This window comes from Brachypodium distachyon, chromosome 2, assembly GCF_000005505.3.
Source record: "Brachypodium distachyon strain Bd21 chromosome 2, Brachypodium_distachyon_v3.0, whole genome shotgun sequence".
NCBI lineage: Eukaryota > Viridiplantae > Streptophyta > Magnoliopsida > Poales > Poaceae > Brachypodium > Brachypodium distachyon.
The window spans coordinates 1,722,135-1,747,495 of record NC_016132.3 but is presented as its reverse complement, the minus strand read 5'-3'; the positions used below and the strand labels follow the sequence as shown (position 1 = coordinate 1,747,495).

General features: G+C 47.9%; 2 protein-coding genes and 1 long non-coding RNA gene across 8 annotated transcripts; 2 read left to right on the top strand and 1 right to left on the bottom strand.

The window, feature by feature from the left end:
* The first annotated feature begins 8,296 nt into the window (after nucleotides 1-8,296).
* LOC112270936 lies at nucleotides 8,297-9,237 on the top strand. Its single transcript, XR_002963598.1, has 2 exons — nucleotides 8,297-8,875; nucleotides 8,945-9,237. It is a non-coding gene; the product is annotated as an uncharacterized LOC112270936 (long non-coding RNA).
* A 3,353-nt stretch (nucleotides 9,238-12,590) lies between these two features.
* On the bottom strand, nucleotides 12,591-15,858 carry LOC100838994 (putative lipid phosphate phosphatase 3, chloroplastic). Of its 5 annotated transcripts, none has more exons than XM_024459543.1 (8): nucleotides 15,687-15,858; nucleotides 14,493-14,806; nucleotides 14,307-14,394; nucleotides 14,087-14,196; nucleotides 13,887-13,980; nucleotides 13,280-13,468; nucleotides 13,135-13,194; nucleotides 12,591-13,006 (listed from the first exon to the last, which is right to left on the bottom strand). In XM_024459543.1, the coding sequence occupies exons 2-8, from the start codon at nucleotides 14,706-14,708 to the stop codon at nucleotides 12,846-12,848; spliced, it is 918 nt and encodes a 305-aa protein (XP_024315311.1). In that variant the 5' UTR covers nucleotides 14,709-14,806; nucleotides 15,687-15,858; the 3' UTR covers nucleotides 12,591-12,845. The 5 variants fall into 5 exon arrangements, with proteins under 5 accessions (XP_024315311.1, XP_014753896.1, XP_014753897.1 ...); XM_014898410.2 differs by having other exon boundaries at nucleotides 14,493-14,771; XM_014898411.2 differs by having other exon boundaries at nucleotides 14,493-14,768.
* A 4,646-nt stretch (nucleotides 15,859-20,504) lies between these two features.
* On the top strand, nucleotides 20,505-23,464 carry LOC100836637 (trithorax group protein osa). Of its 2 annotated transcripts, XM_010232130.3 has the most exons (3): nucleotides 20,505-21,835; nucleotides 21,946-22,869; nucleotides 22,951-23,464. In XM_010232130.3, exons 1-2 carry the CDS (start codon nucleotides 20,628-20,630, stop codon nucleotides 22,844-22,846), a joined length of 2,109 nt encoding a protein of 702 aa, XP_010230432.1. In that variant the 5' UTR covers nucleotides 20,505-20,627; the 3' UTR covers nucleotides 22,847-22,869; nucleotides 22,951-23,464. The 2 variants fall into 2 exon arrangements, with proteins under 2 accessions (XP_010230432.1, XP_010230431.1); XM_010232129.3 differs by having other exon boundaries at nucleotides 20,506-21,835; nucleotides 21,946-23,464.
* The last annotated feature ends 1,897 nt before the right edge of the window (nucleotides 23,465-25,361 follow it).

Below are 25,361 nucleotides of genomic sequence, written 5' to 3'. Positions count from 1 at the left end.
TAACAACCGCTCTTAGAGCATCTACAATACATTTGGTTAGATTAGTACCTTCGTTAAAAAATATTTATTTTCGTCATGTGCGTTTGCAAAAGTCTGGGAGCCTAACTTAATTCTGCAGCCTAGCTACCATATCAAATAGTGAAACATAGACACTCCATCAGAATAGTAGTGATCGATCCTTAGTATCCAATTAGTGGTTCCATGATTTTAATAGTGGTCGGAAGCTTTGTTAGTACTACATCTCATTCTAAAGGTGGGAGAATTTTTCAAACTTTAATTAGGTGATATACGTATCCACAGAGTGTGCTTTATGTTTGGGAGAAGTTGTGCTTTAAGTTTCTTTTCGAGAATAGCTGCTGGAGTATGCATAGTTAATTAACTGCAAAGAGCTCGAAAAGGATTCTCTTTTTCAGAATATTACAACTTTTCATATAGTTTGGCAGGGGATGATCACTATGCGGAGTTCCACTTCCATCCAATCCAATGTGTCTGGCACGGAATATACAAAACAAATCCCCAAATCCAACGATCTCCCCGCGAGATGATCTTATTTTCATAGGATTTGCATGATGGAGGACCTTGCAAGAATGCAAGATCTTGCCGAAGCAAACCAAAAAAAAAAAAAACCGGCAGCATCAATCTCCAATAGGACACTTTGGGGATTTGCATGATGGAGAGATCACTTTGGTCAAGCAAACTCCGAAAAAAATTACCCAGCGGTATCAATCTCCAATAATTATAGGAGCTTTCGGTGGACAATCACCTTGACAGATACAGATAATATCTAGCTAGTTAATTTTTCTGTGCACATCCATCCATCAATCCTTGCTGGGTCAGCTCCCTGGAATTTGTCTCCAATCCGATTGTGGTTCTTGATCCACACACACCGGCCTTTCTGCCAAGAATGTACCCTGCCTTTGGTTTCTTCTGGTTTAAGCACATCCTGGTGTTGGTTGATCAATCATTTCGCCTGCATTTAGGACAGAATATTCGACCAAGCTTGTAGGAGAATAAAGGCATGGCATGCAGCAGCAAGAACTGGTGATTATCCAAAAAAATAATCTTGTGTGTATACTAATTCGTCTGCGCAGATGCCCTCGTGCCAACCGATGTGCTTTGTTTTCTTTTTCCTGGGCACCAAGTGGGGCTCTGGTATTGTCCCTGACGTCAAAATTGTGGATTTTGTTGGAGGTTAATGACGTCATGTTATTATTTTCAGAGGGGAACAATGGTCGATCGATGTCAATTAGTACCACAGGTGAGTCAAAAAAAGTCACTCAGTAATAGTAACGCGTAACACCGACGACCATATAGTATCAGATAGCACGAGATGTTGAACAAAGTCTCCCAGCCCAGGTCAACGGTCTTCCATGAAAAAGCATGTGGAAATGAACGGGGTTAGTGGCTTACTCTAGTGTAGAACTAAGCACTGAACTTTCCGGCCTGATGTTCTCATGTCAGGTAAAAAGGAATCATGCATTCGCCGCGTGATCGACACCCAGTCCACTATATTCCCCTGAAGAAGAGTACATCAAAACGTACATGAGCAAAGGAAGATCCACTGTCACTGTTTGATTGCCTCGTTTGTGTTGTCTGCCTGGCCTATAGCAGATGGATTCATGGATCATGCTTGCATCTGAAGAAAGAAGAAAGGCGAGTGATTGATATGTATGATGTACAGTGAACTGAGAATGAGGAGCGTGCAGGTGCGCGCATCAACCGGCCAATTAGTCATGGATATGATGCACAGACAAACTGGATCAAATAACAGTCGCCGTCTGCACTGCAGGGGATCGATCACGGCCGGTTGCTTAATTGGGTTGTCAATCCAGTTCCCAGTCCAGTCCTGCTGCCCCCGATCGAGTCAGAGATGCTGCGGCGGCACCGCCCGGCACCCAAGGGTCGCGCTCCGTCAAGACCACATACATGATCAAGACTCTCACCCGGCCCTGCTAAATGCCGATGGATGGATTCGCAGCGTCGATGATTCTTCCTGGCAGCATGACCCCGACACGCCAACACCTGCTAGCTCTCTATCTATCGCCCGATTCGGAACCTAAACAAGTGGGGAGGGAGACGCGTGTGTTTGTCTGTCTGTGTTGTGAGAAAAGTGTGAACTCTGAACCGGACCAAATTGATCCATCCTTGAGAGACAGAGAGAGCTCGTCCCTCTCCTTCTCCTGGGCATCCGACTGGGTAGGGCATATATAAATACCCCATGGCCGCACTCTCGTCTCATCTCAGGGCTAGCTTCCATCAACACAACCCCACAAGCTCTTCCCGAGCTCAGCTAGCTAGCTACTACTACTGCTAAGTCCAGCTCAAGGCGCACAGCAAACAAGATCAAAGCAAAGAGGGGAAAGGCCAGCAAGCAAAGCAAGAATGTGCTTCGAGTTCGAGCTCATGGCCTGCTTCGGCGGCGGCAGGCTCCGGGAGGACTTCGGCCGCGACGACGAATCATCCGCCCCCAGCAAGCCGACGCCACCACGCGGCCGCCGAGGGAGACAGCGGCAGCGCTACGGCCAGTACCACCACCAGGAAGAAGAAGCCGACCGCAAGTCCTACCACGACGGCGCCTACCTGCCGCAAGACACGGCGGCGTCGAAGCAGCAGCAGATGTACCCGGCGTGGAACAGCAAGGTCGGCGACCACAACGCCGGCGCGGGCTACAACTACACGATGCGCGTCCGCGAGCTAGCCGCTGCCGCCGCTCCTCCTTCTCCTGGTCACTACAGGGGCCAGCAGCACCCCATGGATTTCCACCATTACACAACTAGTACTTACCCCACTAGTACTACTACTACTACTCTCCAGAGGTATGGTTAATTAGGGAGCGCTGCTACTAGTTAATTAGATTAGCATGGCAGTGAAAGTGGGTGATCAACTGATCATCAGTCAGTTCCTCCTCTGTTTTTCCTCTGTTTAGTTGCTCTTTCTTCCTCTGTTTTTGGTTTGGTCAGTCTCCGTCATCCGGTCTGCTGAAACTAATGAAAGGCAGCTCCTGGAAGGCCTGGTTGGAAGTGAGAGTGAGAGTCAGGAAGCTTGGATCAGACAGTCTGCCCCCATGTCGTTAAGTTTGTCCATGGGTGTGCGGCACAAGGTCCAGCTCCATGGAAGCGTTTTTCACTTTAGTTGCCACAGGCTTTTATTTGTCTGTCTGTGCAGTTGTTGCTTGTGCTTCAGTCCTTGGCTGCTTTCACCTTGTGTACTATGAAATAATCAAGTGAATGGAAGCATTCTGAAATCCCAGATGATCAACTCCCCCACTAATGTCTCTGCTTTTGTAATGTTCCTGTTGCTCCTCTGGCTGCTTTCCATTCACTTCTAACTAGCTTCCCAGGCTATTGAGACAGTGCTGCTGCCAGGAAATTGGTTCCTGGATATGTATATATTGTGAATTTGCCTGTGTAAATTGAAACTTTTTGAAGCACTGAAACCCACAATGTCTTAACTAAGGGACAAGTTGCATTTCTGTTGGTTGGCAACTCATCAATAGCTCGAACAGCTTGAGTTAACTTGAATTAGCATCCTTGCTCAACAGTCAACATAGCACCGGTTGCTGATCCCTCACATAGCCCGGAACAGCTTTAATTAGCTTGAATTATTTGAAATGGCTGCATGGAAGGATGTGGGATGTGTGTATACTAGAAAATGAACAGTGAGGTGAGGTTAAGCATGCAGATCCCTTTGCACAGAGAAGCTTGTGTTGGCAAAAGAGAAATGAGACAGATCGATGTAGCTCTTTTTCGAAGTTAAAAAAAGACAGAGCCACTCACTCCATATGTAGCAGAAAACGAAGGTGATTGAAAGAAACAGAACAGATGCCTAACTTTTTCACTTCCCCTTTTGTCTCTAGTTTCCTTTACACAGGTGTCAGAATAGATGTTAACAGCTGCAAGTCTTACTTTCCAAGGAGAAAGCGCAGTTTTATCCGTGAATCATATAAACCATTTCTCGCTGCAGATTGGCTTATGTCTATATACATGTAATTAAATTACTCCCTCCGGCCCATATTACTTGTCTCATAGTTGCCCCAATATGGATGTATTTATGTTTAAAAAACGTTTAGATACATGTAATATTTTGACAAGTAATTCCGACCGGAGAAAGTAGTAAATTCGTTTGCGTATGCCCCCATGCCAACTGATGTGCCTTGCTCCAGTTGTTTTATATTTCTACCAAGTGGCTAGCTCTGATAATGTTTCTGACGTCAAAAATGTTGTTTTTCCTGGAGGTTAATGACGTCACGTTATTCTTTTCACATGGATTAATTAATGGTCCATCGATGTCAATTACTTAGTTCAGTCGAGTCAAAAGAAGTCAGTGATAACGCGTGACACTGACAACCATCAGATAACACGATCTTGAACTCAGACGAGATCAGGCCGCGGTCAACGGTCTTCCAGGAAAAAGCATGTTCGTTCTGATGAAGGAAGTGTGTCGTAGAAATGTACAGCAGTAGACAGTAGTACCGGACACTGGACTTCCCCGGTCTCACGTTCTCATGTCACGGAAATACCGAATATCAAGCATGAGCAGCCGCGTAACGTGATCGACCGGCCCAGTCCACTGATTAAAACTGACAGATTATTCGTATGGCCGGAAACGAATAATATTCCCCTGATCAAGAAACACGAGGATGGACAGGCGATTGCTGAATTGGTTGCCTTCTTCCGGGTCCGGGATGGAGATGCTGCCGCCCAGCACCAAAGGGTCGCGCTCAATCAAAAGACTCTCGCCCTGCCAAGTCCATGATTCTTCCGGGGAGCAAGACCCCGACACGGGCAAAACCTACCTCACCTGCCTGCTGCTCACTCTGCGGCGCTCGGCCAAGGTCCAGCGTTTTTACTTCAGTTGGCAAAGGCTTCTATCTGTCTGTGTGTAGCTGTTCCTTGTGCTTCCCTTCTTGTGTACATCAGAGTTCGGAGCCAACCATTAATTATCTAGAGTTTCGATCGATCAATCATCGGAACTAGTCAGCAGTACTCTGTAGCTAGCTACCATCTGAAGTTTATTCGCATGATGTGGTCTTGAGTCTTGACAGACAGGATATAGTTTGGGGTTGTGAATTAGCGATACGCGCTCACTCACTGTCAAAACATGGGCAAATAACCTTGGCGGAAGATATGACGGACAGTTAACTGAGAATCAGGAGCGTGCAGGTGCAGGGGAGCATCAGCAACAGTGAGCGTTGCCGTCCGCAGCGGAACAGAGCTAGGAGGAGCAGGCCAATCATCAGCCGACCGACCGGCCAATTAGTCATGGATGCACGCCAAACTCAAAAGAGTCCACAGTCTCCAAGTTGCTTAATTGATGATTGGTCAATCCTTCCTGCTGCTGTCTCCGTGTCCGGGAGACGGCACCCAAGGGTCGCGCTCAACTGTGCCGATGGATGGATTCTTGAGTACTCTGCGGCCAAGTTGGGACGACGCCAAGACTCGATCCAGGAGGAATCCGAAAATCCTTCCGTAGATCGGGCGGGGCCTCATCAAAACAACTGGGGAACAGGGGAGACGCGTACATGGGCATGGCTGGGCTTCAGTGAGAAAAGTGCCCGACCTCGTCCGGTCCGGTCGTCCCTGCCCTGGGCCTTTGGGCCTTGGCCGGGCGTACTACTAAGTAGGAGGAGGCGCGCTTTGCTACTGCTCAGTACTCCCGAGAATACAAGATCTGCAGAACAAAGTGCGGAAGGCCAAGGTGGAGGCGCCAAGAAGCTAGCCGATCAGCGATCACCAGCGAGCAAAGCAAAGCGAGAATGTGCTTCGGCGGCGGCAGCAGGCACCGGGAGGACTTCGGCCCCCGGGACTCATCCGCCCCAAGCAAGCCGAGAGAGACACCAGCAGCGCTACCAGTACCACCACCAGGACGACGAAGCCGGCCGCAAGGCCCACCACGACGGCGCCGGCGCCTACTCGCAACCGCAAGGCAAGGTCGGCGGCCACGCCACCACTTACGCGGCGCGCGTCCGCGAGTTAGCCGCAGCTGCCGCTCCTGATCACAGGGGGAAGTACATGGATTTCCACCATTACCCAGCTACGACTGCCCCCACTACTAGTGCTCTCCAAAGGGGGCTGCTACTAGTTTTAGAGTATCTATATACGCGCCTCGATCGATCTGCATCGCTTGTTATGGTAGCATTTGCATGTATGGCTGCTGGCAGTGGGTCATCATAGGTCAATCTCTGTTTTCTGTTTAGCTGCTCTGTTTTCCTCTGTTTTTGGTCTGGTCAGTCATCCGGTCTGATGGAACTGAAAGGCAGATAGAACCTGGAGCTGGAAGTGGGAGTGAGAGTTAGGAGGCTTTGATCAGAGCCATGTCGATCGTTTTGTCCATGGATGTGCATGTGGCACAAGGTCCAGCTCCATGGAAGCTTTTTAGTTGGCGGTTTGGCACGTGCTTCTGTTTGTCTGTCTGTTTGTCTGTGTAGGGGTTGCTTGTATTTCAGTCCTAGCTGCTTTCATCTTGTGTGCTATCAAATAATAATCACGTCAATGGAAGCATTCTGAAATTCCAGATGATCCACTCCGGCCCCCAGCTAATTTCTAGATTTGCAATGTCCATGTGGTTCCTCTGGCCGTTTTTCAGTCACTTCTTGCTAGCTTCCCAGGCTCTTGAGACGCTGCAGGCTACAGCTTCCAGGAATTGGTTCCTGGATATGCATATTGTAAATCCTTTCAAAAAAATGAACATATTGTGAATTGCCTGCGTATAAAACACTGGTGAATACCGATTCCTTGTGGTTCTTGTCACAAAGATTGTGCAGCACTGAGACCCATAGTGTCTTAAAGGAGCAGACGAGATGCTTTATGTTGGTTAGTAGCTCGGAACAGCTTTGGGTTAAACTTGACTTGAATCAGCATCTCCTTGCTCAACAATCACCAAACCACCCACTAAACGAATGCATGGGAAGGATGTGCATGTGACAGCATGTTTGTGTATTAGAAATTCAACATGAGGTGATCTTAAGCAGGTCCCTCACATAGTCACATAGACAGGCTTCTTCTCACAAAACTGAAATGCGACAAATCGATATAGACAGCAACTCCCTCCATATATATAGCAAAAAACGAGTGTGACTGGAACAGAATCGATACCGGTACTAACTTTTGCGCTTTCCCTTTTGTCTCTAGTTTCCTTTACACAGGTGTCAAATGTTAACAACTGCAAGTTTTAATTCTCAAAGAGAATGCGCAATTTTATCCGTGAATCATATAAACCATTTCTGACCACAGATTGCCTTATGTATATACATGTGTCGGTCCAGTAGCACCCTCTGACGGTTACTCTTGCCTCTTTTTTCAGCTTATTCCTTCAGTCTCATCAGAATTGCCTCGTGTTTAGCCACTACTACAACCGTGTGGGCGTCTAGTTCTCTTCAACTCCATTCTCATCCGTATGGTCATGTACATGATATCTTTTTTTTAAGATACCCCGTGACTACTTATCGCCCAGAGTTACTAGCAAAATAATAGTCCACAACCGAAATACAGTTTGGCGAAATGGAGTATTCTTTTCAGGCCTAGCAGGGACCAAGGAGGTCTAGTTATACAAGATCTCGATGCGAAGAATGTTGCTTTACTAAGCAAGTGGCTTCTTAAACTACTTTTTAAGGAAGGCATGTGGCAAGAGCTTATCCGGAATAAGTATTTGGGATCCAAAGCTATTTACCATGATGAGTGGAAACCGGACAACTCACATTTTTGGGCTGGCTTCATGAAGGCTAAGCGACCTTCATCAAATTGTCATACCATATTCATTTATTGCAACAATCCTTTATCACCGGTAACCATCAAAATCAAGGTCAAATTTAATTTCAGAAACCATTTCGGATTTCGCTGTTTGAAGTTCCAGAAATTGTTCCAAAAATGGAAAATGGCATACTTGATTTTGGGATAGAACAAGTTTGTATATGCCTAGTCTACGCTAAGCTCAAATCATAGTCGAACCGAACATTTTGACCAAACAGGCTAAAATTTCGGTAACCACCAAACTTATAGAAATTTTGGAAATTTCACCGAAATTTTAAACCTTGGTCAAAGTCAGCTTCTGCCATGAACCATTTCTTCTCCTCCTATGTTATATTTGTGTTTGTGCAAAAAGGCTAACGCGGGAGAATCTCTCTCGCAGTATTTAATTTTTTTTACTACTGCTGTTGTTAAATGTTAACAGTGTTTAATCACGCTTGATGGAAACTGCGTGGCACTAATGGTTTCTGGCTAAACACGTACTCTGCTAGATACTGTAAAAGCTTTGGGCGAAGATGTACTGGCCAGAGGACGCGGGCGGAGGGGATTATTCCCCTTTGATCACAAATCACAATCACATCGGGGCATCGGGGCGTACCCAATTACATTACTTAAGCAAACTGTTTAGCTTTTCCCAAATCTGTTTCGCACACACGCGTTAACATCCCGATCCCGGCCCACGGGTTCGAAGGAACCGGCTTCTCCACTCCACCAACACCACTACTACTACTCTATCAAATCCAGCTTGCTAGCCCACCAAAGAAAGGCCAGCAAGCTACCGGCAATCAAGAAGAAGAATGTGCCTTCCGTGGTGCCGCCCCCGTCAGCACGACTATGGCCGCAACCGCAAGGACAGCCGCCCCACGGCCTCCAGCCAGCTGGGGCACGACGGCGCCGGCGACGGCCAAAAGGCGCCGCCGACGCCGCCCCACCTCCAGCCGCCCGCTGCCGGCGGCGGCCATGGCTACGCTCAAGACAAGGTTGACGACGAAACGACGTTGAAGTAGCAGCAGCTGCTGCTGCCGCCCGAGCGGCACAACAAGGTCAGCGGCGCTGCTCCTGATGATCACGGCGAGAAGAACCCCATGGATTTCAACCACCACCACTACCACCACTAGTACTCTCCAAAGGTATCATTATGCTAGCTGCGACTTATATTTATCCATTGCTCTTTCTTTTGAAAAATTTGTGTTGGCCAGTCATCATCCGATGTGCGAGTTTCCGAAACTGAAAGGCACCTGGAGTACTGGAATGGAAGTATGGGAGCATGTTGTTTTGTTTATGGATGTAACACTTGCGGCACAAATTATCAGTCGGTCTCTGACTCTGTCTAGCTAGTTGCTGCATGCTTGTACTTTAGTCCTAGCTTGTTTTCTTCTTCTTCTTGTGATGTATCAAAATAAATCAAGTGAAAGGAAAGCATTGTTCCGCCGAGCTTACAGGAGAATAAAGGCATGCATGCTTTGTAGCAGCAAGGACAGGTTATTATCCATTTGTTCTTGCATGTATGCCTTGTGCCAATTGATCGATATGCTTAATTTGCTTTCTGCTCCAGGTGGCACATATGTTTTTGACGTCAAATTTGTAGTTTTCCTTAGAGGTTTATGACGCCATGATTTGAGTTAATTATATTGTGAAATAAAGAAAAAGAATGGCGATGCGTACGTGATGCTGATCGCCAGAGCCCAGAGAGCATCAAACTCAGACAGGACTACAGAGAACAGAGTAGTCCCGAGCGAACGGTCTTCTTTCCCAATAAGCGTGGTCTGACAAAGTGTAGCACACACTGAAAATTTCGGCCTCACGAAGCGACGAGACTTGCTGCCACTGAAACTGATCTTTTTTTGGATAAGAACTAAAAGTGATCGATTATTCCGAGAACTGAAATATAGAGAAAAGTATATTTTTTGTCTTTCAATTTGTCCAAAAATAGACAAATCATGTCTTGACTTTTTTCGCATACATTTAGTCTTCCAACTAACGAAACCGGACAACGCTAATCCCTTAACCCATCTAAAGCGATTTCGGTGCAATGACATTACGGTGTAAAACAGAAGAATCGCCTCGCAGTCCAGTTTATGTTTACCGTTGCCCACAGTGCCAATCATTCTTCATGGGAAAGAAAAAAAAGGGTGCGTTACAGTTAAAAACTGAAGAATCATCCATCGACCCCGCCCCAACAAGACACGCAGCCGGCCGGCCAATCAAGCATCCATCCATGCCCGCCAAACTGTGCACTCGATCGGCGAAGACTAGCTTCAGGACTCGGTCGGAGGAGCAATTAACTGGGGAGGGTAGTGCCAATAAGTAAGTGTAAACCGAGGCCCTCTTTTTCCTGATGGGACTTCGTATAACACACGTTGCGTTGCGTGGCGTCCAGCACGATCCATCCATCCCCGGGTATATATAGCATCGTCCATCACACTGTCAATTTCAGCAGGCATCAACACCACCACCACAACTAGCTAACAGTCCAGCACAAGCCAAGAAGAAGAAGAAGAAGAAGAAGAATGTGCTTCGGCATCAGGCGGAACGACGAGGACTTCCCCAGCAGGCCGGCGCACCACGGCCGCCGAGGAGGCGGGGGCCGGGGCAATTACACTGGCTCCTCCTACTACCCCTACAGCGGCGCCGGCACCGGCCACGTGTACATGCCGCCGCAGTACAACAACCAGTCGCCCGCCGATGAAGCGGCGCCGCGCAAGGCCTCCTCTTACGACGACGCCGTCGCCGCCATCACCGGCGGCGGTGCGCAAGGCAAGGTTGACGACGAGACGAAGCCGACGCAGCAGCCGCTGGTGCCTGCGTGGCAGCACAACAAGGCCGGCGAGGCCGCTCCAGATGATCATCACAAGGAGAAACCCATGGATTTGCACCACTACCCAAACCCAGCTACTACTGCTACCACAACCACCACAGCTACTCTCCAGAGGTACTATTAGACTAGTTAGTAGATATTAGCATGGCAATCGGCAGGTAGTCTCCATGCATGAATCACTCCCTTCCCTAATTTAAGCACTACTATAAGCACTGTCTGTCTGTCTGTCTTTGCTTCTGTTCAGAAGCCTGCCTCCATGTTTTGTCGATCGATGGATGTGCAGCACGGTTAAGATCCAGGGAAGCTTCTCTTGGCAGAGGCTTTTTTATCGGCCTGTTTGTGTAGTTGTTTTCTTCTTGTGTATCAAATAACAGTTATCAAGTGAGAGAAGTGAAACGTCAGATGATTGAAACCTCCATTTGTGTTTTATCCATGTGTATGTAGCGTCTCTTCTCTGCATGCCTTCTTTTTTCAGTCACTTCTCAGTTCCCAGGCTCGGAGATTGCTGCCAGGAAAATTGATTCGAATAATATTATGAATATGCCTGTGTAAACTCTGATGGATAATCATCATTACTTTCGGTCATTCTCACGAACATTGTGAAGCACTGATACCATAATGATCCTTAAAGAGCAGCTAAAGTCTGTTCTGTTGGTTGCAACGGCAACTCATCTGATGCTTTTATTCCAAAAGTATAAAAATGCTTGGAATAGCATAGCACAATTTTGTTAACCTGAATCAGCATATCAGCTGCCAAAACTGTAAATAGGCTATTGCTGATAGTTTTCCAGAAGGACATGTTCACCCATTACATTTCTTCAACTTTTTATACATCCTTTGTTGTCAAGTACTAGTATGATATTATTGGTAAATGGTAACAACCATGCATGCTTGAAAAGAATGCATGGGAAGGTTGTGCGTATATATGTATGTGCTAGGTTCAACAGTGAGGTGAGGCTAAGCAGATCAATCTCATGACAAGTTTCTACTGGCGAAACAGTAATGTGACAGATGTAGGCACCATTCAACGTAACACAAAAAGAAAGTGATTGAAACAAAAGACACCCCCTTCTGCACTTCCCTAAATTCTCCAGAATTTTTGCAGCACTTTCAAATTCTCTAGTTCGCTTGATGCAGGTGTAGCATTTTAGCAACTGCAAGTTTTAGTTCCCAAAAAAGAAAAGCACAGTTTCATTCGGGAATCATATAAACCATTTCTCGCCGCAGATTGCCTTATGTGCATATACCTATGCTGGTCCAATAGCACACTCTGAAAGTATTCAACTTATTCCTTCAGTCTCGGGACTGCGTCGTGTTTAGCCACTACTGGACACGAAGCAAAGCATATAGGAATTTATCATATGGTAAAATTCCTCTCTCACAGATGGCCGTGGCATCAGCTCCTGTAATGATCCCCTTCTTTCATCTCCTGTTTTGTTTTTGTGGAGAAAGTGAAAGCGGAAGAAATTGTTCATGGTCCAGTTTGTTTTTACTGCTGCTAAAGTGTTAATCATGCTTCAAGAAAATGGCATTATTGGTTTCTGGCTGAACACGTAGAATGTAAAAGCTCAGTGCAGTTCTGCCTAAAAGGCAACGACTGGTTTGCTAAAAAAATATGAATACTGAAGCATGTAACATTTTTCTGTGTGTGTGTGGGGAGAAGCGTATCTGGCAATACCAAGGAATGCTTTTCGACAATATTAACATAACATAGGATGATAGAACAGACAGCAGTTGCGTTCATGGTGTAAAGTGGAGAATTCAGTACTAGTGCTTTTGCCTCTAACTCAACAACTAAGATCTCGATCCGTGTTGATCTGTTCTTCCCATCTTGGAATAAGACCAAGAATAGGGAATAAATCCAGTCATGAGTATATGTTTGTACTTTTGCCTAATGAACTGACTGACCCCTGGACGGCTGGACCACTACTCTGGGCGGTGCAACCAGGTAGGATTGTTCAATGGCTCTATAGATATGCCCGTCTTTTTCATCCCCCCTTATCTGATTAGTTTATAACAGCAGAATCAGTTCCTAATCAGTACTTCCACTAGCAATTTACAGAGACTAAGACATAAACAGATAATTTTAGCCACACCAGGTGGTCCGTTCCACTAGGCCAGAATATACCGAACTTGTGATTTCAAACTCAAGATGAACGGTCGTAAACATAAGGTGGAGAACATGACATATCTAGTTCTAAACTTCTAATACTTGCTAAGAACATTCATAAAAACATAGTCGTTCTTACTGTACAAGGAAGGCTATACAACGCAGGGACGAGTTATGCGCTTCCAGACTCCAAAAAATTTCTTGATGCCCCGTTATGGTGTTGCCCGGTCACTCCGATGTGATGCCCACCTGCAGACTGTTGGTGCTGCGCATTGTTTGAATTGCCTGCCTCAAGCTCCTCCAGCATGTCGAAGTATGCATACGGCCCCCAACCTTTTTGGTTAAAAAAGAGAAAAAGAGACTGTCACATTCACAGTAAAAGTCAAGATTTTGGTAATACCAACACACACCCTTGAACTATTGGCAGAAAGGAATTTGTACAGTGATGGAGATTGACCAACCTTGATGGTGATGTGGAGGAGGGAAGAAATGCAAATAGCACAGCATTGCCATGATATATCCTGAAATGCATCAATTCAGTACGATTACCATAGGCCCCCAGTATGTAATGCATTCGAAAAGAGAAGGGGATTGAGAGGTACAAACCTATCAGGCCGCCGACAACCACATCTTCCCAGTGATGTCGATAGTCATCTATTCTAGAAATCCCGACAAGCGAAGCAAGAAGCAGAGGAAGAATCACGATGCAAAGTTTTGCTACATGACCTTTGCGATCAAACGCCTTAATTTTTCCCGATAAGTATAGCGACAAAAATCCAAGTCCAGCAAAAGACCCTGCAAAGCAAATTCTGTAAAATACTGACTGCTCATGTATAATAATAACTGTAGTACAGGCTATTGTGAGATGATTTTTCGAAGTGATATTCGCATAGTATAAAATACTGAGTACTCGTAGATAGAATAACAAAAGTGGCATTCACATAGTATAAGCTTAAGATAACTACAGTTCTACCAACAAAGCATAAAACGTAAAGCACGAGGATCCAGATGTACCATGTAAAGGTCTAAGTTTCTTAAGATAAAAAGGTAATGAACTATTAAAATATAAGCTACAATATAGGGTACGCAGCATTTGTTGACAATCTTTAACCAATTCTTGCTACCTCAGACAATTAGCTTAACACTAGGAACTACAAGGTTATCCATCAAAATAGCATCTAGCATAGACACGCACGTAACGGTAAAAGCTTACACGACGTGTGTCCACTAGGAAAACTCCTGTGCCCATCCTTTAAGAAACTTTTCTCGCCATGGCAAATCACACCACCTGTCACTTGATCATATAGCTAAGACAAACATGCAGTTCGATGTTAATTTCAACTAGCAATGGTACATTCCAACTTTTTAAAGAGTTGATAACTATCTAGACACAGCATATCAGAATATTCGTACCTGCATTCCATCAGGAAAACACCGCCAAAAGAAGTCTGGTCGAGGTCTCCCTACTGCATTCTTTATCGCGTCGGTTAGAGCACCAGTTAACAGTACAGCAAACAGAACACCTACACATTCCATATACACCAATTGAGTTACTACCCAATATGTGTAATCCAATAACTGAAGGCGTAGAAGTACAGAACCATCAGATGGAAAGGCAGACAGCGCCAATCACCTAATGTCGCGTGATGAAGATCGTAGACATCTCGTCTAGCAACATACAACGATATGAACATAACCACAGGGCAGAGTATAGAGATTATCTGTTAAGAGGTCCAATACTGGTATCAGAAATCATTTTGTTTCAGCTTACATGAGGGATGAGGCTATGTATGGAAATTGCAAATGGCAAGAGACATACAGGAACAGCCCATGCTGGCACAGTACTTTGTTTCACAGGGTACTTAATATCAGTCATCATGTCCTTTCCGACGAACCGGGCAAACGAAGGGGCGTAATGCAAGGCAAGCACAGCCGCAGCAAGGAGAATAAGAACAACCCAGTCATGCGTGTGCTTTCTGGCCAATCTAGCACCATGTGTCTGGATTGTGTGCGAGCCTACACAACTCTCCTGCATCCTATCCTTCTGGCAAGAAACTGGTGTCCAAACAGCCTCAATGTTCTGTAAACAGTTGTGCTGCTATAAGCAAATATAAATGATGGGTATCAGCAGCCCTGTAAACAACGGCATCATGAAGTAAATGTCCATATTGCTATAAGAGAGTCAACAGGTGGCAGTGGTCCGTCACCTCCCCGCCTCCATGAAATCTATTGCAAAACGCTGAGATGGCGGAGATGCTTGCCACCAAGTCAGGATAAAATTACTAGCAAGTGACACTAATAATATATTATTGCATTTGTTTAATTTTATATACGCAAGTAGTCTAGTATATTAGTAGAAACACATGGGTAGTTAGATAGTTCGCCTGAAGAAGTCAAGTTAAGACTAAGCTGCAACTTCTTACTGTACTAAATAAGACCGGTTTATCTTGATATAGTAGGTTTACTAGTCCCCTTCTGGTTCTAAAGAAAAAAAAAATCGTCATATCCTATTCCTGATTGAACATGATTCGGAGTTGCTACATTACCACACAAAAAAATCTACATAAGGATCTAGGTTAAGTGCAATACAACAGTAACAGTTAAATCTGAACCATGCTTCAGACTTCAGAGTTGCAGGCTTTTTAAAACAGAAGACGTTGCGCAACGCCCTAGCACCTAACTGAAACTCAGCAAGAACGAGACATGGGTGTTAATTAGATTTTCCAGTGAACAACGAACGCCTCGCATCCCCCAATCGAAACAATCTCGGCGAAGCATAGGAGTATACTGGAACAGAGCAGAGCAGAGATGCAGTGCAGGCAGGGGAAACCTTGGAGATTAATCCCCCTGAAATCTACCAAACAACCGACAGACAAATTCATCAAGCAAACAGGAATTCGAAGCATTGCATTGCCGTCCAATGTGTCTAGATTTGAAAAGATATACTCCGTATTGAAGAACTGAGACTTGGGAGTTGAGAGAGCGTGTGCGTCTGTGAACTGTGATGGTGCACCTGGATCGGAAACCTTGGGAGACGATGGAACGAACGGCGAGATCCAGAGTGTTTCCTCACCGCCGGAGAAGATGAAAGCAGGGGAAGAACCGAAGAAGGTTTTGGGGGAAGGGAGCAAAAGCAAGGCAATGCAACGGTGCTGTGGCCGGAAGGATTGAGAATTGAATTTGGCTGCGTGCGGCGGCTTCCCGACACGCGTCGCACGCCGGAACAAAAGCAGCACCGCTCTTCTCCTCCTAATTGGGCCGGGCCGTGAAGCCGAGGCCCGCAGTGCTTGGTCTCATCATCGAACAATCTGGCCCGCTGCTGGATCTGGCCCGCTGCTGGGGCTTTCACGGGAAACCCATGCAAAACGGGCAGGACAGGAATTCTCGAAACGAAAAGGGAAGATATATTGGCTCCGGCCCTACACCTACGCGTCGCCACGTCCTTTCCGACACAAGTTGCCTTCTCCCACGCAACCAAAAGGTCCTGACGTGACGTGTCCAGTAGAACACTGCTACATGTACGTACGTCTCTGACGTGGCGCGCCGCCCTGCCTTTAAACTTCCTGCACCAACCCGGGCGGCGGCCAACGTGGATGACGGACGGCGCGACGCACGGGAACAAACAAACACGCGGATCGGAGAAGAAAAGAAGGAGGAAAATAATGTACCGAGAGAGATATGATCTAGCTGGATTATACGTACGGAGTATAACAACATTATCAAATGACAGTACTCGTACAAGATATGACTGGATGAGTCGTCATTGGAGCAGCACATCATCCACCGTTGCATATATGCATCATGGATTTGATTTACTTTTTGTCTCGCGGCAATCTCGCGTGCCAAAACTTGGAATCTCGTTCTGGCTCTCCGCATTCCCCGTGTGTTTCAGTTCTTGGAGCATGTATAGTAGTCAGGCGTGATATTTGGAGTTGATCGATCATCGACAGGATATAATAGCTATAACAACTCTTCTTCCATCGTTCGGTATCCAATCCAAAACAGCGGTCTCTTTCGCTTCACCGACACATAAACATATATATACTCCAACTGCTGGACTTAAGTACGTGATCTACAAGTTTCAGAAGCAGGTTTCAAACTTTCAATCATTGATGCATGCTGCCACGGCTGGTGGGAAAGATGATCGAGCTAGAAGGCCTGTCTCTAGCTGCATGTGCGTGTACACCACCTGGCTCCTCCCTCATCTGGGAATTAAGCTTGTTTATTAGTTGTGACCTGACCTAATCCACGTACGTCAACGTCGTATCAGGTAGCATACTCCTGATTAATTAACAAGTAAGAACAAGGTCAACCGGCTATTGCGTAGGAGCAGCAGGCAAGGAAAGCCCTATAATGGCGAGAAACATTATCTTCTCATCGATCGGAATACATACAGACAGATTGATAGGGACTTAACAATATAGATGGAGTTTATTTCTTGCTGACATATGGGAATGTTAATTTCGTCGAACGGCCTATATTCATTTCCACTCACGAATTGCTGCATAGTTCGAACCCATATACACGCTCATACACGTGTCGATCCTCTTGCACTTGTATTACTTCGCCGATCGAGCACAAAGCAAGACTTTGACCGGTCGTTGGCATTGGCTGGTCTGGTCGCACTTATTGCCTGTCTGGCGATGTGGACTGGCGAGAAAGTGCTTTCGTATTCGTGCAGTTTTTGCCCTTTGTTTGTGATTTGCGAATGCCTTTTCACTGTCTTTTGCAATCTGTACGTCAAAAGAAGAAAAGAAACGCGGGACAAGCATGCATGAAACGTTAACTGTGGTCCACTTGTCAAAAATAAGGGGTTTCGGCGCACCAAACAGAACAGATCACTGATGCAGGTTGTTGATTAGGGTGAGGTTAGGCCCTCCAAGGTTAGGGCGGAGAAGAAGCAGTGGGACCGGCCATACTTTCTCGTGGTCCCACCTGGCCGTGACTAGCCTGATCCGTTGGCCCATCCCCCTAAACCTGATGGGCCACCCGATCCAATTGGCCCATATATGTCGTCTCTCTCGTGAGTCGTGTCCATGCTCGGAGCACGCATATGGGCAACGAACGTGCCGGATATCGATCGGGTCGGACTTGGAATCGAGAAGCAGCTGCTAGCAGGTGGCACGTCTTAATCGCCACGTACCCATATTTGCTGGTCTCGATCTTCTCTCCATCCATCGATCCTAGCATTAGGACCAGCTATATACAGAGCTAAGCCACACCGATAAGTCGACGGTCGGACTTTTGACCGAGATGCACGTTATATATTGTACGTACGTGCTCTCAGCCATCTGGAACAACGAACAGCCAGCGACAAATTAAGGTGTCCAGAACGTGCCGCTACCGCACACGCAATACACGTACCCCTCCGTCGACCGGCTCGCGGATGGATCGGATCAAACGGAGCGTCCGCTTCGCCCGCGGGGCCGGTATATAGCCCGGGCGGCCAAACGGCGATCCGCTTGGACGTACGGCCAGGACCTCCTCATCAGATGCCGTGTGTATACGACGCAGGCTTTGCCGCCAGAACCAACGGACGATCGATCACATCCATCAAACGACCGAGGCGTTACGTATTCCTGCCGCTGCATCCTGATCGTTCGTTAATTGTTTCTATAGCTACTCTACACACGTGGTTTCATCCGGTTCGATCCATCACACATCGAGTTGACCGCACTGCTTTTCCCGTTTCATAATTCTTGTCAAAATATTATATGTATCTAAACGTTATTTAGAACCGATACATTCATATTTAAGCAAATTTGAGACAAGAATTATGAAACGAAGGGAGCGAGCGAGGGTGCGCGTGCGTTCAGTTTTAGCGAAACATGGATCGACGGCGACCAGGATGCATCCCTGATAACGCTTCCTAACCTAGTTAATCATTTCTCCGTACAAAAAAGGAAACTACACCGACGAGACGTTTGCAAAACAGTTCATTTCCATTCCCCTACGTTTTTCCTACGCGCAAACTCGCTTTGTCCCAGCTGCGTCATTATTCTCTACGCGAATACGCGATTCCTATCTTACACGTAACGACCATTAAAATAATGCTGCTGATTTGCTGGAATATGACCTGGAAATTAAGCATTCAAGCTTGGCCTGCACCGTACGCTAGATAGCTACTCCATAATGGACAGGAAATGGAGCATACGAGTGGCACTTGCACGCCATATTAATGGACACGAATCGGGGTTGCTCTCAGCCCTTCTCATTTCCTTCTGCCACTACACGAGCTAGTAATTATTTATCCAGCACCAAGATTGCTGTACAAAAATACAGCAAGAGAATTAAAGTTCATACGATTGGAACGGCTAGCTAGCTAGGAGAGCAGGAATGGCCTAGCCTAGCCTGTGTACGTTGCCAGCGGTCGATCGATCTGTCTATACCCTGCCCTGTCAGCAGGCAGTTGGTTCAGTTCCCGATACGGGCTAAGTCCAACACCAATCACAAACCTTGGATCTTGCTTTTGTATTTTCATACCGCTAGCATTCTGTGGGCAGGTCCCGGCCCGCTGGTTCCTTGCTTAAAAAAGGGTTCCAGGGCAATTATTCTACTATGAGTATGACTTAAGGTGTCAAGTGCAGTGAATCTAGTAGGTTTGCTTTTTCAAGCTGGCGCAAACAGGTTTGGTAATTCGATGGACCAAGGAGGAAGAAAGTTAATTACTTGAGGCATTGCTTGCTTTCTTGAGATTCCTTTTGCTTGCCGATTTCTAACCCGTATTTTTTTTGCTGACCAAGACATTATATAGACATAATTCTCAATACTTATTTCACAAAATGCAAAAAGGTAATCGCATTGGCCGTACGTATAGACATAAAATCAAATATTATCGGATGTGTTCGATTGGCCACCCCACATTGAGGCATGTTTCCAAATACATTTCAATTTGGGACCCATGACAACTTCGATCATCGACACTAATAGGTCCGCCACCGACCCTTTCCTCTCGTAATATAGTGTGTGTTGAAAGAAATCACTTTGCATGTCTCGTTGAAATAAAACAAAACAAAAAAGGTCATTGCTCTAAATTGAGCATCGTTCTGTAAACGACAGGGCTTGCTCCGTGATCTCAACCCTTCTCATTTTCTTGGTCGGAGAGGTTTTTCAAATTCAACTCTAAATTAAGCATAATTTCTTTTTCCATCATTAATAAGCCCTATCTACCATGTTGTCGATATTTCAAAATTAGAAATTGGTGACTGTCAATTGAAAGTCTCTCTTGATTACAAGGTTGAATTGTCGGAAAACCACAATGCCGGATTAGGAAACGCACATCTTCGAGCAGGAAGCGAAGATATTTTTCCATAATTTTGTTATCATGCAGCTACTTGTAGTGAATGCTCGATAAGCTAGCCGATTTTTTTCGCAAAGAGATAAGCTAGCCGTTTGGAGCTTTATTAATTTAAAGCCGGGTCCTCGGGACCTTGTGCCTTATAAAAATGGTTGGATGCGCAGCTAACAACGCATCATCTTTCTAACAAAAGAAATGACATGATGTTATTCCGAAACAAAATAATAGCGAATTTATCCTGCAGAGAAAAATGATGTAGGAAGATGCCTAATAACAGCTCGAAATCTGCCGAAATGATTAGCAGCTTTGACAAGGCGTGGCGTGGGAGAGAAAAGAAGAATGAAGTGTGAAGAAAAGAGAAGAATAACAATGCTCACAGTGATTGATTAGACTAAAATAAACCAGCAGAAAGCGGAGGGCGCTGCTGTGCTGTGGCTGTAGCTGTAGACACCTAAGCTGAAGATAATCACTTCTCTTCTGGCGATATTTCCTGACAGCTGGGACCCACTCTTGTTCTTCTTCCCTTTCCCCTCTCTCTCTCTGGCGATATATTCCCCGTTCCACCCTCAAAATCCATTAAAATCTCCACCCAAAAACCACCCCAAAATCAACCCCTTTCCCCCACACGGGATCGATCCCCTTCCCCTTGCTTCCACCATGGACTCGGTGCCGCCAGCCGCCGGCGTTGGCGGCGGCGTAGGTGTAGGCGTAGGAGCAGGCGGAGGACCAGGTCCTGGTTACCCCGAGTCCACGGATTCCTCGCCACGCAGCCGCGGCGGCGACTCGTGGGACGAGCCGTTCCCGTCCTCCGCCGCAGCGGCGGCGGCGGGAGGTGGCGGGCGCCTGCGCCTGATGTGCAGCTTCGGGGGCCGCATCGTGCCGCGCCCGACGGACAAGTCTCTCTGCTACCTCGGCGGGGAGACCCGGATCGTGGCCGTGGACCGGAACGCGTCGCTGGCCGACGTCCACGCGCGGCTCTCCCGCTCGCTGCTCGCCGGGCAGCCCTTCACGCTCAAGTACCAGCTCCCCAACGAGGATCTCGACTCCCTCATCTCCGTCTCCACCGACGAGGACCTCGACAACCTCGTCGACGAGTACGACCGCGTCGCCGCCACCTCCTCCGGCGGCGGATCCTCGCGCACCTCCCGGATCCGCCTCTTCCTCTTCCCGGCCAAGCCCGAGTCCTCCTCCTCCCTCGGCTCCCTCCTCGACGACACCTCCAAATCCGAGACCTGGTTCGTCGACGCCCTCAACAGCGCCATCTCCGGATCCTTCGACGGCATCCCGCGCGGGATCTCCACCGATTCCGCATCCGTCAACTGCCTCCTCGGCCTCGAGGACGACTCCTCGCAGCACTCCCGCGGCGGGGTGGCTAACTCCGGTCCGGCCGAGGACCAGCGCGCTAACCAGCAGAAGCTTGCGGCCGCGGCGGCGGCGGCTGCTGGGAGGCAACCGCACGACGTGCAGTCTGTGCCGGACTCGCCGATGCTCGACAAGAACTCCTCTTTCGGTTCCACGTCCTCGGCGCCGTCGCTATCGAATCTGCCGCCGATACGTGTGCGCCCTGAGGACAGGCAGCCTGATAGCCGGGCAGCCCCACCGGTCTCCATGGAGGATCACTTCGCCAATATGAATATGGGGATCTCGGAGCAGCAGGGGCCGCCTCCACCTGCGATGGTATATATGCAACCGCCGCTGCAGGCGCCGATCCCTGCCATTGCGATGCCAGCGGCCAACATCCCTCCATCGGAGGCGCCCAGCCGAGTGTTCTCTGATGATGACAGGTCGTCCGATCACAGCGGGGCAGGTCGGAAGCCACAGCAACCGAAGCCGGAGGTTCCACCCGCCACCGATCCCAACAACAGGTAGCAATTCTTACAAATTATGCATCGTTAATTCTTACTAATTATACATCGTTAACTCGTTAGAAGAGAAATGAACTTACGCGGGCCGTCTGCTTGGTAAAATCTTTCAGGGCCATGTATTACAACGATAGATCACCTCGAGAGGAATTGAAGCGAGACATGCCGGTGGGAACTGATGCTGCCAGCTATCGCACCCCAGTGCCTCCTCCAGAAGTTGCTGCCGCACCAGCAGCCGCAGCGCAGCCCCCGCCTGGTTACATGTACGCGCAGATGCAGCCACAGCAACAATTACAGCAGCAACCACAGCAACAATTACAGCAGCAACCACAGCAGCAATTACACCAGCAACAACAGCAGCAATTGCAGCAGCAGCCCCCTCCGCCGCAGCCACAGCAATCTCATCAGCCAGCTCCACAGCAATATGTCACTGCGGGAAATCAGCATTTCATTCACAACCCAGCCACGGGCACATTCATTCCAATCCAATCTTATTACCACCAGGCTGTCCCTCAGCCAGCGCCGCAGCAACAACAGGCGCCTGCATTTGACCCAAATACTGGCATGTACTACATCCCTATGCGTCCGAATGCACCTCAGCAGTATAGCATTCCTGCCGGTGCTGCCGCCCCTATGCAGCCTCCTCCAACCCTTGTAGACAGTGCGCCAAAGCCAACTGTGCCGATTCCCCAACAATATATGAAGCCTGAATTGCAGCAGCAGCAACCGGGTATGTACCGAACTGCTGGACCCGCTGCCCCTGCCCCAGGGGCTCCTAATACAGCTGCCCCTGCATACGCTGGAATGGGCTACCACCATGTAATTCAATCACACCACCCAGCACCACAGCCTGGAGCGACCATGGCGGGAAACTATGGATATGAGTATGCTGATCCCCGTGCACAGGTCTTCTACTCGCAGGCAGCACCGCCTGCATCATTGCCACCTCAGTATCAACCCATGGGATCACCTGACGCAGGCCAGGCTGACATGAATCAGCCACGCGGTTCATAGCTCTTAAGCATTGGTGAATTCTGGTATGTTGCGTATCCTAGAAGCGTAGTTATCCTGCTGTTACTTACATTGTTGTTATTACATGTTACACAAATCGTTGGCAGACATTGGATGGTGTAGTTGGGCAGCTGTGCATTTGGGATCAAATCAAGTATGCATCTGAGCTTGTGATTAGGAGGGAGGGGGTCCAAAATAAGATTTGAAAAAAAAAATGGGATGTTGATTCTTGTGTTGGAGACTGAGAGGGTGTCTCTGATTGGTTGCGGAGAGTCCAATTGCCAATGTTGGAGTAAGTAGGGGGTGAAGACAGGACTGTGAAGTGTTTGGATTCCTATTCCGATTGCTGTATTATTTTTGAATAAATAAATATATAGTGTCTAAAAGGCTCAGTGAACATTCCGAATCAAGAACTCGATCATCATTTATGTAGCCCTCTGTATATTTAAGCTCATGGGAGATACTGAGGTTGAAATGTCAGATATATGTGCTATTAGTTTGCTTGTAGAAACTCCATTCAGAGTTAAATATCATATATACATTGGTCCCCAATATTTGTACCTTTGATATTGATGTTGATACATTTCTTGTGGTTTTAATTTAATACATTGACTTGAGCAACCCCCCAGTTGATTGTACCTGAGCAATTGTTAGCGGTAGACTGAGCATTCACCAAACGAATTTTACATGTTGTTGCTCTCCTTGGCAGTGCTCTATTACCAAATGATTGTGGTAGTATTTCAGTAGTGTTGTCATCCTGATTCTTTTCCAATGGAGAAAATGTTTATGGTCATGTACTGGTTTTCGTTTTTGTGGATGGTGATGGACCAACAACCGGTTCAATCCGGGGGGGGGGGCATGCTGGTAGTCTAGTTGGACCTTTTCCAGCGTCCTTCACGGTCAGATACAACAAGATAGTTTAGGAGGGCATCTGTTTCGCGAAAACGTTGGGGGTGATAGTTTAACCCAAGTTGTTGTCTTTGTTCCCCTGGCCGCCGGGAGAAGAATTGCATCGGTTCTTTTCCTAGGCACTCGATTGGGAGGATACGGTGCTGAATTGGCGATGTGATCTGCCAGGGGATCTTGTTCTCCGTTGGCGTGATCGAGGTTCTCCTCCAGGATCCTACTCGATTGCTTGGTCTCAAGTGGCAGCAGCTTCTTTGAAACTCCTTTGCCGTGATAATCGGTGTGATGATCGTCCACAGTTGGACGCATGAACCCCCCTGGCCATGCAGAAGGAAGAAGCGTCGTGTGGATGGAGAGTGGTAAAGCATGGGTTGTTTACAAAGTTGTTAGTGTAACAGAAGGACGCCGCTTTACGGCTATCCTAATAGAGGAAGTACTATTCAAAGGGGTGCGAGAGGCTGGCAAGCAAGAGCTCGCCCACTAATCTAATCGTTCAACTTGGCCTTGCCCTTTTCTTTTTTTTTGTGTGTGTGTGTTCTCCCTGGCCTGCCTGACTGACTTTGTGCGCTGGGTCAAATGATTTGGCGGCATGGCATGGCTCGGTCGACAGACAGACGGCTTTATTAGCATCGCATCTCGCTGACGCAGCCGCTGTATTATTGTTGGCTTGGCAGCAGTCCATCACGGCTCTCCCCCTGGCCCGTCGCAGACTCAGCATCCTCCTTTTTTCGGGCCTCTGCTTCAAACGGAGGAGATCCAAGCAAGATCGGGGAGGAGAGACGCCGAGACTGGCGTGTTGGATGGATCCTGAAGGGCGTGGGGCCTGCGTTTTTTGGGTGCCGAGTCAGCCGGTCTCGGGATCCGCGCGGAACCCACTTGCTGCTGCTGCTGCTGCTGCGATGCGAGGGAGACCACGAGGCCTGGCCAAGGACGGCGCTGCCACGTGCACCAGTCCAGTAGCAGCAGTGCGCTCTTGGTCTCCCAGCAGCAGCAGCATCATCAGCCACACGGGGAGTGTGCCGGCCGGTGCCTCGGCCGCATCGCCCCCAGATCGCTGGCCAGGCCTGGCCCTGGCCGGCCGCGTGCGCTGCGTCGAGTCCCGAGAACATCCATGGAAAGAACGAAATGCACTGCTCCCCGGAGAGGGCCCGAGCTAGGAGGCCACCGCAACGTTCCCCTTGCCTTTCCGCCACCGACGGCACGAGCGATGATGTCGTGTGCCGTGGTGCACCGGAACGGGAGACCACACTACGTACTGGCCGGCCGGCAGGCCAATACTAGTACATGCCATGTGCTCTTCTGTCTGTCTCGGTACCACCAGCCCGCATCGATCTATCATCGATCCCCGGGTTGGGCACACAGTAAAACAGTCCCGTCATCTCAACACACAACCACCATGGGGGGCCAAGGAGCTAGCGAAAGAGCAAAAGTGCTTGTTGGATGGCCTCCTCCCGCTGAACCGCGCAGTACGGCAGCACGAGTGTGAGACTGAGTGGCTCCTCCATTGTCCATTCGGGGGAACACGACTTGGACAACATCGTTTCATTTTCTTTTCTTTTGGCGCACACGTTGGGTTGACTGACGACGGTTCCGGCGACCACGCCACGTACGC